General features: G+C 39.8%; 1 protein-coding gene across 1 annotated transcript; it reads right to left on the bottom strand.

The window, feature by feature from the left end:
• Window positions 1-1,340: 1,340 nt before the first annotated feature.
• On the bottom strand, window positions 1,341-2,206 carry LOC121931086 (putative claudin-24). Its single transcript, XM_042468383.1, has one exon. It carries the CDS (start codon window positions 2,118-2,120, stop codon window positions 1,452-1,454), a length of 669 nt encoding a protein of 222 aa, XP_042324317.1. The 5' UTR covers window positions 2,121-2,206; the 3' UTR covers window positions 1,341-1,451.
• Window positions 2,207-17,326: the final 15,120 nt, after the last annotated feature.

Below are 17,326 nucleotides of genomic sequence, written 5' to 3'. Positions count from 1 at the left end.
CTAGTGAAATGCACACATACCATTCAATCATTTCATATAAAATTAAGAGTCAGACGATTTCAGCTTTGCAACATGTTAAACACAATAGCTATAATTTCCTGGCAAAATATTGGAAAACGTTCATCAACTATATAGCCAGAACTGTAAAAGCATCAGCATTAATTTATAAACTCATTGCATGTAGAGATTTTGTTGGGAGTGAATACGAAGCTGTTAGTACTACTGACCGCAAAGAGATTTCATTCTCTCACTGAATTTCTACTATGTTTTTGTCAAAGAACATCAGATCTCTGTGTCCTTTATAAATACTTTGCATATAGAGAGACAATAGCAAGCCTTTTCGTCAGTGTAGTAAACCCATTTCCCACGAAGGTTAAAGCACAAGCATTAATGTTTTATCTGTGCACAGATAACAGTATTTTGTCCCATACTTGGATACCTTTTAAAGGTGTAGTACAATGCATATTTACATAGCAGTAGGTCCCATTGAATTCAGTATGACTTCTCAGATAAGTGAATACCGAATTGCAACCATTGAGTATAACTGAAAAATTAGATTGTGTAATATGAAGCTGTTTAATTACAAAAATCATAAATTGCATTTTTGAGGAACACAAGGGTCTTTAAGCTGTAAACAAAAATGGAGGCTACCTTCATAATTGAAAAGGAATGCAGTATTTCTCAGATTTTAGTATGCATATTGTGATTATGCATGCTTAAAACTCAAGTATTTACATATAAGATCAGCACTGATTCTTTACAGGAACAATATTTAACATGTATTTTATAGGAAATTTTGGCTACTACCTTGTTTTTTAAAAAGGCAGAAACTAGAGTATCCAGGTGGAGAAAAAAGAACAATTTGCCATTTTCCATGGGTCAAGATGATTTCACAATCTCTTCCATAGGTGATAAAAGTGAAATCTTTAAAATGCTAGTGTTGCAAGAGACTTGATGGCAAAAAAATTAAAAATTAGTTTGTCTGTTTGATTGCATGAGTTAGACATGTTTTTTGTAGCAGAAATCTAAAGCCAGGATATTCCTCATACCTTTGGACTGCGGAAGAACAGTAGGCCAGGGAAATCAGTTACTAGATTTATTGGTGTTTAGCTGTGTAATATGATGGTTCATATTACATTTCCTTATGTTTTATATGAACTTTAGATGGAATTATTTTGCTTTTACATTTTTGCTGAAGTAGACAAAACTGGATGGTAGGGATGTTCTGCAGTCAGTCATTTTAATCTCCTGTTGTGAAGACAGCATTTTCAGTGCTGTAACAAGGAGGGTTAAACGCTGCTCTTCAAATAAAAAGTACAGGAAGAAAGTTTTGAAAACCCATGTGGAATGAATCAGCTAGGGAACAAAGAGTCCTTTGAATCTTAATTGGAACAAGATTCTGGCTGGTGTTTTTAAGTGTCTCAGAAGAAAAAGAAGCCCTTCTATCTCTCTTAGATGCTTAGGCTTTTGGGTCTGTTGTCACTTTCCAAGTATTGACAAGTATCTTGCACTTCTGCCACTGTATAATGGACCAAGGATGATTGAGTATCAGTGGAACAAACTGTACAATTTAAGAGTGCGCCTCCTAAGATGAGACAAAATCCTGCAAACCATCCTACAAAGAGAGCTTCCCCAAAGTCCCACCTGGGCACGATGTCTGGAATACTTTCATCCCAAAACTCCTGCACAGTGGTGTGAGCAACCCAAGACACTGGGACTATGGCTGTAATGCCTGATATCCAGAAGAATATTCCTCCCATAAGCAGTAGCTTCTTCTTTAGATCCTGTTGTTGTTCCCCAATCTTCAGGCAGTCCAGTCCAAGACCTGAGAGTAAAAGGCCAGAAAGTCCTAATCCATTGGATGTGAACATCAGAATCCTAGAAATTTTGAGCTCAAAGGGTAAAGCCAGAAAAGAATCAAATTCCTTGCACTGCATTCCACCTTCTTCTTGGAATACACAAGCTTGCCAGAGTCCCATTGTCCAGATCTCCAATTCATTCAATTCTAAGTTGAGATTTTTCCACTGAGGTAGATAGGTGGTGAGGCAGGATAACACCCATCCCAACAAAGAAAACAAAATTCCAGCTAACTGCATCGTGGTTCGGTACATTAAAGCCATTCTAAAGGATGAAATCGCCTGAGTGGAAAGTCTTTTGGATCCCTCTATAAGAATTGCTACCTTATATGGCGGCTGCAGCTCTGAGAATCTTTAGCTCTTTGCGTCCTGAGATATAAGCTTTAGATATTAACCCTTTCAAAGCTCTGAAATGTGTTTTTGTTCTTCCTGAATACTGTATAACATTTCTTGTAAAGGACGAAGGACTCTGCTTAACTATGAGTTAGGTTCTGTGATAAGGATTTGATCTGTTACCTTCCAATTTGCTTGGTAAAATTATATCCCAATGCCTGATGATTACAAGTCTAGAGATGAACAAAGAACGCTCTATGACCCCTCACCCTAAAAAAAACAACAGAAATCTTTGTGCTTCAATACGGATTAATTAGATTTTAAGTGGTGATAAAAAAAAAAACCAGCTCTGTCTGCAACAGGACTTCATTGTAATGGCTAAATTTGAGATTTCAGGGTTGCAAATCAAGACCTTGTAAAGAAAGGTATACTGTTTTCCTATAATCTGTATCATTAGACTTCCTCAGTATACGTATATGTACACCCAAAGACTTATCCTTCATTCTCTTCATCTTTCACCACTACAAGGAAGATTGCAAAAGAGCCTTTTCATGTGTTTTATACAAAATTAGTTTTAAATAGGTTTTGTAATATGCGTGACCTTTTTAGAGCACAGTGAAGTGATAAAGTATTTTGATCAAAATGTTCTGAAGCATCCGCCATTGGTCACAATATATTTTGAACAGTCAGTTTTTGGACCTGTTTTAACACCAGAGTATCCTTTACTTACCCCATATATAAATTTATGAACATCAGAGCTCTCATTAAGGCCATATTGAGGCTTGCACATATAGGTAAATAAACATCTTGGGATTTTCAGTGCCTGGCACATATACAGTTTGATGGGTATAAGGGAAGCACTTGAAGAGCATAGAGGAACATATACAACTTGAAGAGCGTAGAGGAACTTGAAGAGCGTAGAGGAACAATTTGTGAACATGGAACAGATCCAAGCCATTAGCACTCAAAAATCTTCACCCAGTACATAAAATGGTCTTTTAATTTAAAATGTTGTGGTTGTTTTTGCTGAATTAGTCTAGCTAGCATTCTTTTTTCGTCAACAGCTAAAAAGCATTTTGCCCTATGGCTACTGATTATACTTTACATCTTTATTATAGTGTATAAAGATTTGCACAAAGTAGATGACCTTGGAAGACTGCATTATGCTATTGTTACTTATAGAAAAAGCTTTAAGAAATATTTTATAATCCACTCCCAAACAAAAGGATAGGAGACATATATGGGAAACTGTTATATTCAGACAAAGTACATTTAAATAAATACATCAGTTCTAGCGTTTGCTGGTGGTTTGCTTTTTTTGTGGCAGTCTACTGTATGTGTGCTTGTATTTATGGGAGCTAAGCAGTTTTTTATTTTGTTTGGGAGAGTTGTAGACCAAGAGCTGTACAGATGGACGGCATGCAGACGCCCATTTACTGGCTGTATCGGGCCACGGCCACCTCATGTCACAGCCCCAATCCGGCCTCTGGAGAGCGCAAAAAGTAGCTGGAAAAAGAGCTCCTTTTTGTGCTCTCCAAGGGGCACCATAGCTGTGGTGGTGCGGCTTTATGATGCCCTTTATATTGCACCATCTACTCTGGCACTGTAGATGTAGCGCCAGAGTCACACCATGATGGTACGCATTGTGTAAACTGGCGCGTGCCAAAATGGCACCCTAGGGGCAGAGTTAGGGCATACAGCATGTGGACGCTGCACCCTAACTCCGCTCACAGGCCGGCACAAAGTGCCACTCTGTATAGGCCCCAAGTCTGTTGTAGGGAACTGACAACAATATTAGAAATGTGCTTTCAGGAGGTCTCCAGAAAAAGATTCTCTTTGGAAACAAGATATGTGATTAGTATGCATCTTGTTTAAAAGGAAAACTGGTGCTTTGTCAGCATTACTACCATGGCAAATAGAGCAGCAAAGGCCTCTTAGAGGGCAGCATGAGGATCCACAGGCCACATCATGTCCACCTGTTCTGAGCAGTCAGATAGGATTTGAACCTTTCAGAAAGGCCTATGGATTCTCCAAGGGTGGGCGCTTTCAGTGGAGGCAGAGCTCAGTTATTGCTATGCTTCAGTTGTCATCTTTCACACAGTTAATACTTGGAGTACGGCTGGCATGCAGTGACATGATCACTGGGTGGCGGGGGAGTTGTTAGCCCATTAGCAGTGGTCTCTACAATTTTGACATAGCTTTTGCTGGTGGTTGAATGTAGAATTGCAACTGTCAGCCCTGTCCAAGTGAAAAGCATCACAGTAGGACTGTAGAAGTGCCCTACCTTCTTAAATTTAAATGAAGAGCATTTAGTTAAAAACAAACCAAAAAGGCAGCATGGTGGTGCTTTACAGTATATTACATACCTCCGAAATCCTGTAACAAAATCTAGCTTAGTCTACTAAGGAACAAAGATGAAGGAAAGGAAAATTAATGAATATGTGAAGCGATGAAAGATTAGAATTTAAACCTCTAATAATTTTAGGAATGTTTGTTATGCTTTGCATTAACAGTTCAATATATAATCATTGGGGTTTCCTTTACAAGTTGACTTGTCTCTGCTGAAAATTACTTCCTCAAAAAGCTTCTGTTACATAGAATGGAAAAGAGGAATTCACTTTGGATGACCACTGACCTAGAAATAATTAGCTTAGAGATGGATCTCTGGAATCCTAGGTACATAGTGAAAAGCAGACACCAGACGCTTGGGTTCATGACTGTTCATGGCCAGTACAAAATACTGCTCAAAAGTACACTTAGACCTTCATAGACCAATGGCGGGAGCTCAACTGTAGTTTTGCAGGCTTCTGTCCAACTGAGAGAAGAGGCTTTCTGTCTACCATAGGGGATGCAGAATAGATTTCTTCTGGAAATCTGAACCTCACTTGTGAAAAATCTTGAGGTCCCATTCCAGCAATGGCAAAACCCTCGCAAGATATGAGCTGCCTCCCCAGGTAGAAAACACCCAGCCAAAAGACATTAAAAGCAATGGGAAAACAGAGTTCTCTGCATCTTCCCCTGCCATGATCCAGCAACCTTTTTCAGTGTTTCCCTGAATAAAAGGGAAATGCACCAAAACAAAAGTAGCTATGACTGAACATGAGTGGAACGTGCAGCTGAGTAAGCATGCATGCCCCCGATCTAGATCAAGTCTACTGCGTGTAGGTTAGGGGGCCTTTAGATCTTTTCCCAGAGTCAGATTTTCACCCTGAATCCCCCTCTCCCAGTATACTCTGAGCAGGAGCTAAAAGCTCAAACCTCCCACTGACACCAGTGAAAGACAAATTTGGCCACTGAGTGGAAGTTTAAACCTCACATATATACACAGCACTGATTTGAATGTTGGACTAGTACCCCAGTAAACTAGGGTTTGAATCTCTACTTGACCATAGAAACTGACTGGGTGACCCTGGGTATCTTAGTTCTCTTCAGCCTAAGAGGAAGACAATGACAAACCCCTCTGAACAAATCAGGAAAGACTTAGGGACACCATACAGCAGAAATTATTTGAAGACATGCAACTGCAATTTCAACATTACACCTACTTGCAAGTAGGAGAAGCTCAGCAGTGAACGTTATCACACGGGGAAAATCAGGGGGAAACAGGGTTTTAAATGGACATTAGCCCATGAAAATCGCATGATCGCAGTGAAGATTTTCAAACGCATCACAATTAAAGAGGATTTATTCCTGCACTAAACATGGGAAATCCCATAAATGATTTGTTACTGGTTATTACCTGTTCATTGCCTGGATAAATCCTCTTCAATCGTGATGTTGCATAAAAATCTTCTCCACAATTGTGCAATTATCACAGACTAATGTCTGTTTAAACCCCTGCTTTTCCCTGATTTGATGACTAGGCAAGTAAGGAGCAATAAAAGGGATGGTTTCAAAAGAAGATGAAGGAGATGGTGGAGGTGCTGCTTAGCAAGCATGGTAAAATCCTAATGGATCACAATGAAAAGGCAGAACTGCTCAATACCTATTTTGTTTCAGTTTGCTATCTGGGGCAAAGAACAAGACACCTCCCTCCTACTCCCTGCTCCCTACCATCATCTGCCTTAGGCATGTGCCCAGGGTTGCCATAAGTCAGGAGCTCCAAACCGGGACAAATGTAGGGCAACATTTTCAAATGTAGGACACATTTTTAAACAATGGAGGACGTGCAAAAAATTGAGGATTTTTTAAAAATGTTAATATAAATGCATGTTTCTTAAGCATGATCAAAATGGAGGACATTTTGGCATTATTCCTAGACAGATGGCAGAAATGTATTTGCCCTCAGATTCAACTGTACTTCTCAGAAGTGTGTACTTGGTCAAGGGACTGTGGTTTTTCTTCACTGCGCATGAGTTTGTAAAAAATCACAGCAAGTTACATTGGACGTGCCTCAGAGGCTTGTTGATATCAATATCACCATCATCATCATCATCATCATCACTATAATTGTCCAAGAAAGGCAGACTTTTTAGCATTCAAAGTGCCATAAATACACAGAAAATGCACTTCCATATGTTTAATAATAAAAAATAATGGGGAAAAAATAAAAAACAAGGCAGGGGTGTATATATTTCATAATAAAAATTAATGTAATATAATAAAACAAGCAATAATAAAAATTAATACAATAAAAAATAAAAAAGCAATAATAAAAATTAATAAAATAAAATAAAATAAGTATTTTATATTTTTAAAAATAATTTAAAAACCCCAAAAAACCAAGGCAGACCTAATGGCCACTGACTCAGCTTTCCTCCTCCTCCTCCGGCCCAATTCTGCCCTGGCCTTCAGGCACCCTTCCTCTGGCTCCTTCCTCCTCCTCCTCCTCTCCTCCTCCTCTGCCCCAATTCTGCCCTGGCCCCTTCAAGGCACCCTTCCTCCTCCTCCTCCTCTCCTCCTCCTCATCCGCCACCCCCAATTCTGCCCTGGCCCCTTCAAGGCACCCTTCCTCCGGCTCCTTCCTCCTCCTCCTCCTCCTCTCCTCCTCCTCCTCCATCAACAGAAGAAGGGAAGCAAGGCAGGCGCGCGCGCACGGAGGGAAGCAAGGCAGGCGCGCACGCGTGGAGGGAAGCGGGGCAGGCGCATGCGCTGCTGCTGGCCCCTGCTGAGGCCTGGGCGGCGCGCGCCGAGGAGCCCGTCCTCTTTGGCCAGCCGGCCAATGGCTGGCTGGCCAAAGCAAGGGATGAGCTCCTGTTTTGGAGCCCTGTGCGTGCGCGCGCGGGTGAGCAAGCCCTGACGTGGTGGCGGCGGCACTTCTGCCGCTGAGGAGGAGGAGGAAGGCGGAGCCGGAGGAGGAGGTGGGTTGGCGCTGCCCAGCCCACCACGAAGAGGAGGAGGAGGAGGTGGGTTGGTGCAGCAGCCAGCCGCATTAGCGGCAGCGGCTATGGCCGCAGGAAGAGCAGACCCCGAACCGGGAACAAGGCATGGGGGGGCCCCAAACCGGACCGTGACCATGAGGGGCCCCCCAAAAGCGTGATTGTCACGGGAGCCACCGGGTTATGGCATCCCTACATCTGCCTCCCTTTGCATTTGAAAACCAAGAGACCTTATTGTTTGTTGTTAGCTGCAATCGATTTTGACTTACAGGCAACCTTGTCAATGAGAGACCTCTAAGCCAGCCTATCATCAACCGCCTTGCTCAGCTGTTGCAGACCTTACATGACTAGATCAGATCTACAAATGATAGTATTTTTTAAAAAAGTATAAACATAGTATATAGAGATTGCCTCTATATACCAGCGGCCCAGATGTTATTCAACTGCAGCTCCCATGACCCTAGCCTGCATAGGCAATGGTGTGAAATGCTGAGATTTGCAGTCCAGCAACATCTGCAGAGAGCCACTTTTGTCCATCCTGTGATATACACATGACCTATGTAATGCTGAGAACTATCAACTGTATTAGTTCCTACTGCCTAATAATGTCATGGCAGCAGCTATTGGTATTATAATTTTATTCTATATAAACACTATGATTTACTGATGAACTGTTATTCATAATAACCATGCTGCAGCAGGAGAAGTTATTTACACTTCTAAAATACCATTTAAGTAAATAATTCAATTTTCCCTACATTTTGTGCATCAGCAGGGAACCAAAAGAAACCCTGCAGTGGACTGTGCAGCAGCTGCACTATTCTCAGAGATTCTCTAGCAAAAGTTAACTCCAACATCCCATCTTTTCAAAGCTCAAAAAAAAAGTGAGTTCCTTTTCCCTTGTCACAGGTATATCTAGGGATGATGGCCTCCACTCTTCCTGAATTAGGGTTACTGCCTTGTTTTTGCCTCCCCTGAAGCGTTTCATTCATATTTGTACATTTCTTGCAACTGAAACAATAATCAGGATTGTGTACAGACTGACCAATAGGCAGGGCCTTTGAGAATTCTTAATGGTCAACTCCCTTGGTTCTTGTATTTTCCTGCATGAGATAGATGAATTTGAAGATACCCTAAACATGTGTGGTGGCCATACCTGTCAACATTTCAGTGATGAAAACCTAATATGAGTGGTGAAGTAACATCAGAGTGTGGTCAAAATGGCAAACATTATTCATGCAAAAGGACACACAAGCTACGAGAGGCTGTAGGAGCTTGCTTTTGCCCAAATTTACTGGGAAGAGCAAGATTCCGCCAGATTTTGGTCTGTGACTTGAATTAATCCATTCATTCAGGATTCTTTCCCCTCCCCTGCTGCTCAGTTAATGAAGTGCAAACTACTTTTGCACTCTGATATCAGTTTGCAGCAACTGAAGTAAGCTGTGGACAAAGCGGGGAACTGAAAAGAGGTGAGAGAAACAGAGGCATTTTTAAAGCAGCCAGAAAAGTGGGATCGCAGAGAATTAATTTAAACTGTCCCTGAAAAATCAGAACAGTTGTGAAGTATATGTGAGAGATATGTCTATTAGGAATTAGGATGTTTTATTTTTGATGCATTTGGAGTTAGAGGTGTTGCTGCCAAGTGGTACAACAATTCTCTCTGTGCCATTTGATTGTTGATCAATATATCATATTAGAAAGCCTCACTTGATAATGACCTCGGGCATGCATAAAATTTTCACCTTAGACAACAGAGGAGAAAGAATTGTTTTTATAACACAAGAGCTAGTTTGTTCAATAATAAATTTCAGTCCATCTGTTTTCATGGGGCTTACAGTGGCCTGAATTCTGTTACAGACATTTGTGTGTGTGTCATGTTAAACATGTGGGGCCAAAAAGTCACCACTGCACAACACACACATTCTGCTGATAGCAGTAGAAGAGGAGTTGCACAGACAGCATGCCCATCTGCGCCTTGTCTTTGCAAGTTGTGCATTGTGCTGTGGTTGTATGTCCTATACTTTGCAGTGTAACTGTGCATTGTGCAATGACACCTAGTCATGGATGTGTTGCGCAATGTTGCTATTCTAAATAGAGGTTGCATAGCACCCACATCACTTATCTCCATTTGTGGGTATTTATTCTACACTAATGGGACATTGGACTGAAGCCCGTCTGTTGTATTAGTTCGACACACAATAACATGAATGGATAAATGAAATTCATGGAAAATGTCCAACATGTTTCCCAAGGGTAAAAAAAAAGGGGGGGGAGCCTCATAACATTTGAAGCTCAATAAAAGGAAAACATGAAAGGCTCAGTGGCAGAACTGACATTGTTAAGCCCTTCATTGTACCTGGGATTATGTGAAGAACTGAAAAGACTGAAGCCAGTTGAAATATTAACTAAAGGTGGGGAAAGCAGCCATCTTGGGTGAGAGGCAGACAAATACTTCTGAGGTTTCTACAATAGGTCAGTCACAGAATTTTAAAGTTTAAAAGACAGTGCTAAAAGAGATCTTCTAGGAGTCTCGGGGCAGCAAAAATAAATAAATCTCACTTTATTGTCTGCTGGGCAAATGGAAGATGGAATAAAGGTGATGTTTTTGAGGCAGTGCCTTGCAGAAACGTTGCAAATTGAAAGACACACAAAATCCTTTGAAATACTAGATGGAGTTTGCATTAGATAATTAATATTGTATCCTAGAGATACTACATGGCCTTGGGCATCGAATAGAAAAGATATAATTGTAATAGAAAATATTTAATTTATAAGGACAGTCTGAAATTCTTTAAGGGAAAAAGGGAAAAAAGAGAATTTCTGATCACAAAGAAAAGATGAACTCTATTGTCTTAAGACTTTACATAAACGGCACCATAGGAGCATTATGGGAATAAAAGTTTGACTTCCCAGAATTTCTAAACACATTTCGATCTTTTTTGAGTGTTAGGTTTTTGCTGGGGCATCATCTTGTCTTTGCTTCTTTCAGAGACAGTAAGTGAAAAGCTCACACAGAAGACTACACTGGATGCTACTGAAATGTAAGTCTGAAGGAACAAGTCTTCTTATTCATCTTTCTTTACTTTATATAAGGTAATTTTAATGTGACCTGTTTGGCAAATGTAGGGTTTCACATTACTCTCAAGTTTTAAAAAGAAGTTCTTGTTTCAGCCAAAATTATAGCCCTCACATCAGGCTGATCACATGCACACCAATATTAAATTGTAAAAGTGCAAAATTATCAGGCTGCTTCACAGAGGTACATTTACAGCTATCCAAGAACTCTACAGATTGGCATTTCAGTAATAGCAGATCCTCCCACCAAATGGCCTGCATTGTAGCATCAGAAAGAACAGGACTGAGCAAACTTTAAATACAAAACAATCAGATGTTGTCAGCCTTCCACAGTGATAAGCTTCCATATGTTTGAGGATCTTTAACTGTGTATTAATATTTAGATTACTGGTATAACTTGGATCATGTTTGATATAGAGTTGTTCAGATGACACCACCACCCCGAACACAAATATTCAACGTATACATGGCGAGAAAAGAAACAGAATTACACCACCTACTTATGTCTCCCAACAAAGCTCATTTTGCTGCAGTATGAAGGCTGACTGTTTGCACACAGGTGCAATATACAGAAGATGCCTCCATGTGAGTGGGATTCCTGAAGGTGATGGATGTGCATTTGGTGGAACACCTACTTGCACAGAAGAACCATAGGCTGCTGTAATACTGAATGTTTGACCATGTTGCTGTATGTAACTGGTAAGCACATTCCCAGTGCCTTCAGTGAACACAGGGGGAGTACACCTTAATATATACTGCTGTGCATAGTTAAAGAGAAGCTAGTATTATCTGCTCCTCTCAAAGAACATTAACTTGTAGTTAGCATTCACCTAACTCACAGCACAGAAGGACGGATAGACTGGACAAGAACTGAAACAATCTGGTGCCCTCTGCATGATTTAGACTGCAGTACTAATAATTGCTAACCATTAATCATGCTGGTCAAAACTGATGGAAATTCAAGTCCAACATATCTGGAGGTCTTTTTTTTTTAATGTTATCTATCATTCATTCTGCACTAAACTTGATTTGCATCTACTGATGAAAGTGACTTTGCTGAGATCTGGAATCTCAGAAGAAGTGCCTTTTTGCATTACTAATGTAATTCAAATTTTATCTCCTGGGCTTTGGAATGTTTTGTTCCCAATGCCACATGGCCAGCAGGAAGAGGAGCTTGCATAGATATCCCTCCAAACAATACCAACAATACATTTTGAGAAAAGGTAAGGCTGTGACTAACACCATCATTTTATCTTTTTCTTTTCTTTTCTTTTTCTTTTCTTTTCTTTTCTTTTGAAGGAGCCCTAGTGGCACAGCGGTTAAATGCCAGTACTGCAGCCACAACGTTGTGAGTTCAGTCCCAGGGCTCCAAGGTTGACTCAGCCTTCTATCCTTTCGTAGATTGGTAAAATGAGTACCCAGGTGGTTGGGGGCAATTGGCTTACAGACTGTAAACCAATTAGAGAGTGCTGAGATCTTAAGTGGCATAGAAATGTAAATGCTACTGCTATTGCTATTTTTCTCTCATGTTTGATTCTTAACACCTTTGCCTGATGAAGAAGCTTTGAAAGCTTGCATCATGCATTTTGTGCATTTTGCTTGGACAATTAAAGGTATCACTGTTTTGTGGATTCTGGATGTTATTGTACTTTGTTATATGGACAACATGGCTACCCTTGAATATGTTTGCTATATGTTAACATCTATTCAATATCTAAACAAAAAAAAACCCTCAAACATCTGGGCCGTGCCAAGCAGTCCATACAGCCTGTCTCACTAGTGATGTTCTGCTACTTACTTCTAGTCTCAGTAGACTACAGGCAAAGCCAACTCAAGGGTAGGTATTTACTGAAGTACTATGGGTTGAAAATGCTACTGGTGAATGCCAGGTTGGTGAATGGGGAAACAAGTGCCATTTACAACTTGATCTTGGATGAGCATGCCAACCTGCCATGTATCAGACAAACCTGGCTTGATGAGGTAGGTGAGGATAATCTTTCTCAGCTTTGTCCATTGACGAAGTTGTATTTTGACCACATCATGAGAAGGCATGACTCACTAGAAAAGACAATAATGCTAGGAAAGGTGGAGGACAGTGGAAAGAGAGGAAGACTGAACTGTAGATGGAGAGACTCAGCCAAGGAAGCCACAACCCTGAATCTGCAGGACCTAAGCAGAGCAGTTGAGGACAGAGGGTCTTGGATGTGCCTTATGCACAGGGCAGCACCATTAGTTGAGGTTGACTTGAAGGCAGTTAACATCAACAATAAAAAAATTCCTCTATGTTTGTCTTAACTGTTGTGAGTTCCAGATTAGAGAAAAAGGTAGGATATAAATAATTATTGTAATATATTAATACAGTGAAACCTTGTTATATGCTGAGGTTTGATTCCAAGATCCCCATGGATAACAAAATCTGTGGATGCTCAAGCCCCAGTAAATATAATGGCAGAGCAAAATGGTGTCCCTTATAAAAAATGGAAAATCAAGGTTTGATATTTGAAATTTATACTTTTTTTGAACATTTTTAAACCGTGGATGCTTGAATCCGTGTATTAAAAAATCTGTGTATAAGAAGGGCCGAGTGTATCTGGTGAATGGCAGACCTGACGGAAAAGTTTACCACCACAAAAAGAACAATAAAGATTCAAAGTACCTTTGCTTTCTTTCATTTACTACTTGTGTCCATACAGTGGCCTAATTCTATCAGAACCTGTTAGGAACCTAACAGTTAGCATAGAAACCTTGGGATGGGATGAAAAATAAACAAGAATGTAACTATGTTGACTCTAGACAGAAAATAAAGATGATTTTATTATCAATGAAGGTAAAGGCATCCCAAGGTACTACCTATGTTCAGTGCATAGGTTTTTCAAGTATCCTGCACCCAAAACTGTGGGTCGTTTCAAGAACATAAGGAAAAGCTGCAGGAATTATGATGCAAATCTCCCTGGGCAAGAAAGAAGAGACAAGCTGTTTACATGGATAGCCACAGCACTTTTCCTAATCAATTTTCTTCAAGCACTTCAAAACACAGCCTCTCTCTCTCTCTCCTTCTCTTTCTTTTGATAAGTGGACTCCATTTCTCAAGCATTTCAAGGACATCATAATAACCAGACCTTCTGTGTTCAATAACAGGTTCACTGAAGTCACACTTGTGCTGTGAACTACTTTGCCTCCTGTGGTGCTGCATAATAAACTGATTTGACAAACAGGGTATTTTTCTATCTGAACATTAATGTTGGTTTTAATGAATCCTTTATTACTGGAACAATCCCCCCCCCAAATGTCATATGAAATATGGCCATAAAATTACAAACAAAAGCTAGTGTTTTGTTCCTAACCAATTGAGTGAATGGGACTGAGTACATGAAACCCGTAGCACTTACGATTTTAAAAAGGGATAGAACACGTTTCATCCAACCAAATTGCAATTTATATTTCTTTTATTTCAAGTGTGTTGCATTACATTTGCATTTGGACTAAATTAATTCAGGCAGCATGGTATAAAAAATAAGCGAAGTCACATCTCATACCTAAAATATAAATGTGGCCCTGAATAACATACTTTCACCTCCATCCTTTTTACCATCCAGCTTTTGCCTGAATGAAGAAACCAGTGAAGCTTGAAAGGCTAGCATGATCTATTTTGCATCTTTTGACTGATCCAATAAAGTTATTGCTTCAAAATGGGTTTTGAATTTTGTTGCTTTTTTATGTATGGCCAATACAAATAACCAAAAACATTTTATTTCTCATACGGAACATGCTTACACCTGAATCCAAATTAGTAAGCAAATGATTGTCACTGAAGGATACAAAGTACACTTAAAACAAAGGGCATATCAAGATGGCAGCTGTCTATAATTCAAATTAACTGAGTTTGCACCAAGATGGATTTTCAGACAACATCCCGTCAAAGTTGCATCTTCAGTTAAAGATATATGTGCATACTAATATGCACAAATAGACACGCATGTGCGCACGCACGCGCACACACACACACACACACACACAATTTATGCCCAGTTGAGCATCACATCTACTTTGACCCAGAATCCAGAAAGATTACTTTTTTGGACTAAAACTCCCAGAATCTCTCATCCAGCATGGCCAGTGGTAAAAAAAATGTCAAAATGATGATTTTGAGCTTTAATTTAAGCCTGAGATGGAAGTAATGTAACCCAGCACTGCTTAAGCTATCCAGCGTTAGAAACCAGCTATCATTATTTTTAATGGAATATGGACCATCATCTTATTTGTATCCATTGGACAATTTCTTTCTTTCCCAATAACTCTCCAGGGACCATCAGCAGATGGCTTTAGGACCAGCACCAGTCAAAGGACCACCACCTTGAGGGGCACTGAAATAACCAATCTCCTTTTTTCCGGAAACCAGCACCATATCAGGAATTTGCTGCATGGTGCGCCAAAAGTCATTTATGTATAAACATAGGAGTTGTGTTGACAAATTCCAAAGTCCATGTTATGGTAACACGTTCACTAGGCCGAACAAAAAAAGGTAAATGTGTTTCAGTTTTGTATAATGAATTTTGTGCCCTTTGCCAGTATTTGTTTCCATGGGCTACACTGGCCTTGGCTGATGGGAGCTCAGTTCAACAATATCCAAAAGGGTGTATAATCTGTTTTGCTGTCCAGTTTTCAATGCATCACATCTATTGTGTCATGCTTTGATAAAAACTTTGATTTTCAAGATCTAATGTTTGAGATAGTAGCCATATACAGTCAGCCCTCCTTATCCACAGATTTCTTATCCACGGATTCAAGCAGCCAAAGCCTGAAAGTACTTTAAATACATATAGGAGATTATCGCACTGGGTTCTGAGAACGTTCTGATCACGTGATGAGAACGGAACGCATTTGAGTATACCGCACGTATGTGTTCCAATCGGGTTCTCAAAACGCTTAAATGTGTTCCAAATGTGTTCCAGGAGGGAACGGATTTGAATGTGTTCTGAATGTGTTCCCAGAGAGCTGAAACGTCCTGGCATGTTATTGTACTTATAATCATAATATAATAATAATAATAATAATAATATAAATAGTAAAACAAACACATGCAGGATGTTATGCGTTCCCCCCAGGTCCAAGTAAGCTTCCACCAGTCTATATGTATTTAAAGTACTTCAGGCTTTGGCTGTTGAATCCGTGGATAAAGAATCTGTGTATAAGGGGGCTGACTGTATATGGCTACTATCTCAAACATTCGTCTTGAAAATCAAAGTTTTTATCAAGCATGACACAATAGATGTGATGCATTGAAAACTGGACACAAAAACAGATTTACCACCCTTTGGATATTGTTTGAACTGACGCTCCCATCAGCCAAGGCCAGTGTGCCCATGGAAACACATACTGGCAAAGGCACAAAATTCTTATACAAAACTGAAAACAAACATTTACCCTTTTTTGTCATCGGCCTCAGTGAACGTGTTACCATAACATGGACTTTGATTTGTCAACACAACTCCTATGTTATTACATAAATGACTTTTGAGCACCATGAAGCCAATTCCTGATTGGGCTGGTTTCCGGAAAAAAGGAGATTGGTTATTTCAGTGCCCTCAAGGTGGTGGTCCTTTGACTGTTGCTGGTCCTAAACCATCTGCTGATGGTCCTGGAGAGTTATTGGGGAGAAAGAAAGAATGTCCAATGGATAAAAATAAGAGATGGTTCCATATTCCATTAAAAATAATGTAGCTGGTTCTAACGCTGGAAGCTTAAGCGTGCTGGGTTACATTACTTCATCTCAGGCTTAATTATAAAGCTCAAATCATCATTTTGACATTTTTTTTTACCACTGGCCATGCTGGATGAGAGATTCTGGGGAGTTTTAGTCCAAAAAGTAATCTTTCTGGATTCCGGGTCAAAGTAGATGTGATGCTCAACTGGGCATAAATTGTGTGTGTGTGTGTGTGCGCGTGCGTGCGCACATGCGTGTCTATTTGTGCATTTAGTATGCACTATATATCTTTAAATGAAGATGCAACTTTGAGGGATCTTGTTGTCTGAAAATCCATCTTTGGTGCCAACTTACGTTAATTTGAATTATAGACAGCATGCCATTTGATATGCCCTTTGTTTTAATGTGTACTTTGTATCTCCAGTGAAATCATTTGCTTACTAATTGTGATTCCAGGTTGTAAGGCATGTTCCGTTGGAAATAAATAAATGTTTTGGTTATTTGTATTGGCATACTAAAAAAGCAACAAAATTCCAAAACCCATTTTGAAGCAATACTTTATTGGGTCAGTCAAAAGTGCAAATAGCATGCTAGCCTTTCAAGCTTCACTGGTTTTTCCATTCAGGCAACCGTGATGGTAAAAAAGGATGGAGGTGAAAGTATGTTTATTCAGGGCCACATTTATATTTTAGGTATGAGATGTGACTTCGCTTATTTTTTTTTATACCCATGCTGCCTGATTAATTTAGTCCAAATGCCAAATGTTATGCAACCACACTTGAAATAGCATATAAAATGCAATTTGGTTGGATGAACCGTGTTCTATCCCTTTTTAAAATCGATAAGTGCTACGGGTTTCATGTACTCTCCCATTCACTCCCTTGGTTGGAACAAACACTAGTTTTGTTTGTAATTTTATGGCCATTTTTCATATGACATTGGGGGGATTGTTCAGTAATAAAGGATTCATTAAAAACAACCATAATGTTCAGATTAGAAAAATACACTGTTGTTCAAATCGTTATCTTATGCAGCACCAC

This window comes from Sceloporus undulatus, chromosome 5 (genome assembly GCF_019175285.1).
Source record: "Sceloporus undulatus isolate JIND9_A2432 ecotype Alabama chromosome 5, SceUnd_v1.1, whole genome shotgun sequence".
NCBI lineage: Eukaryota > Metazoa > Chordata > Lepidosauria > Squamata > Phrynosomatidae > Sceloporus > Sceloporus undulatus.
The sequence above is the reverse complement of the archived record's forward strand: the minus strand, read 5'-3'. Positions and strand labels throughout refer to the sequence as shown.

Excerpts from the sequence above, each read along its gene's own strand:
- LOC121931086 (XM_042468383.1), bottom strand. The coding sequence starts at position 2,120 with ATGGCTTTAATGTACCGAACCACGATGCAGTTAGCTGGAATTTTGTTT.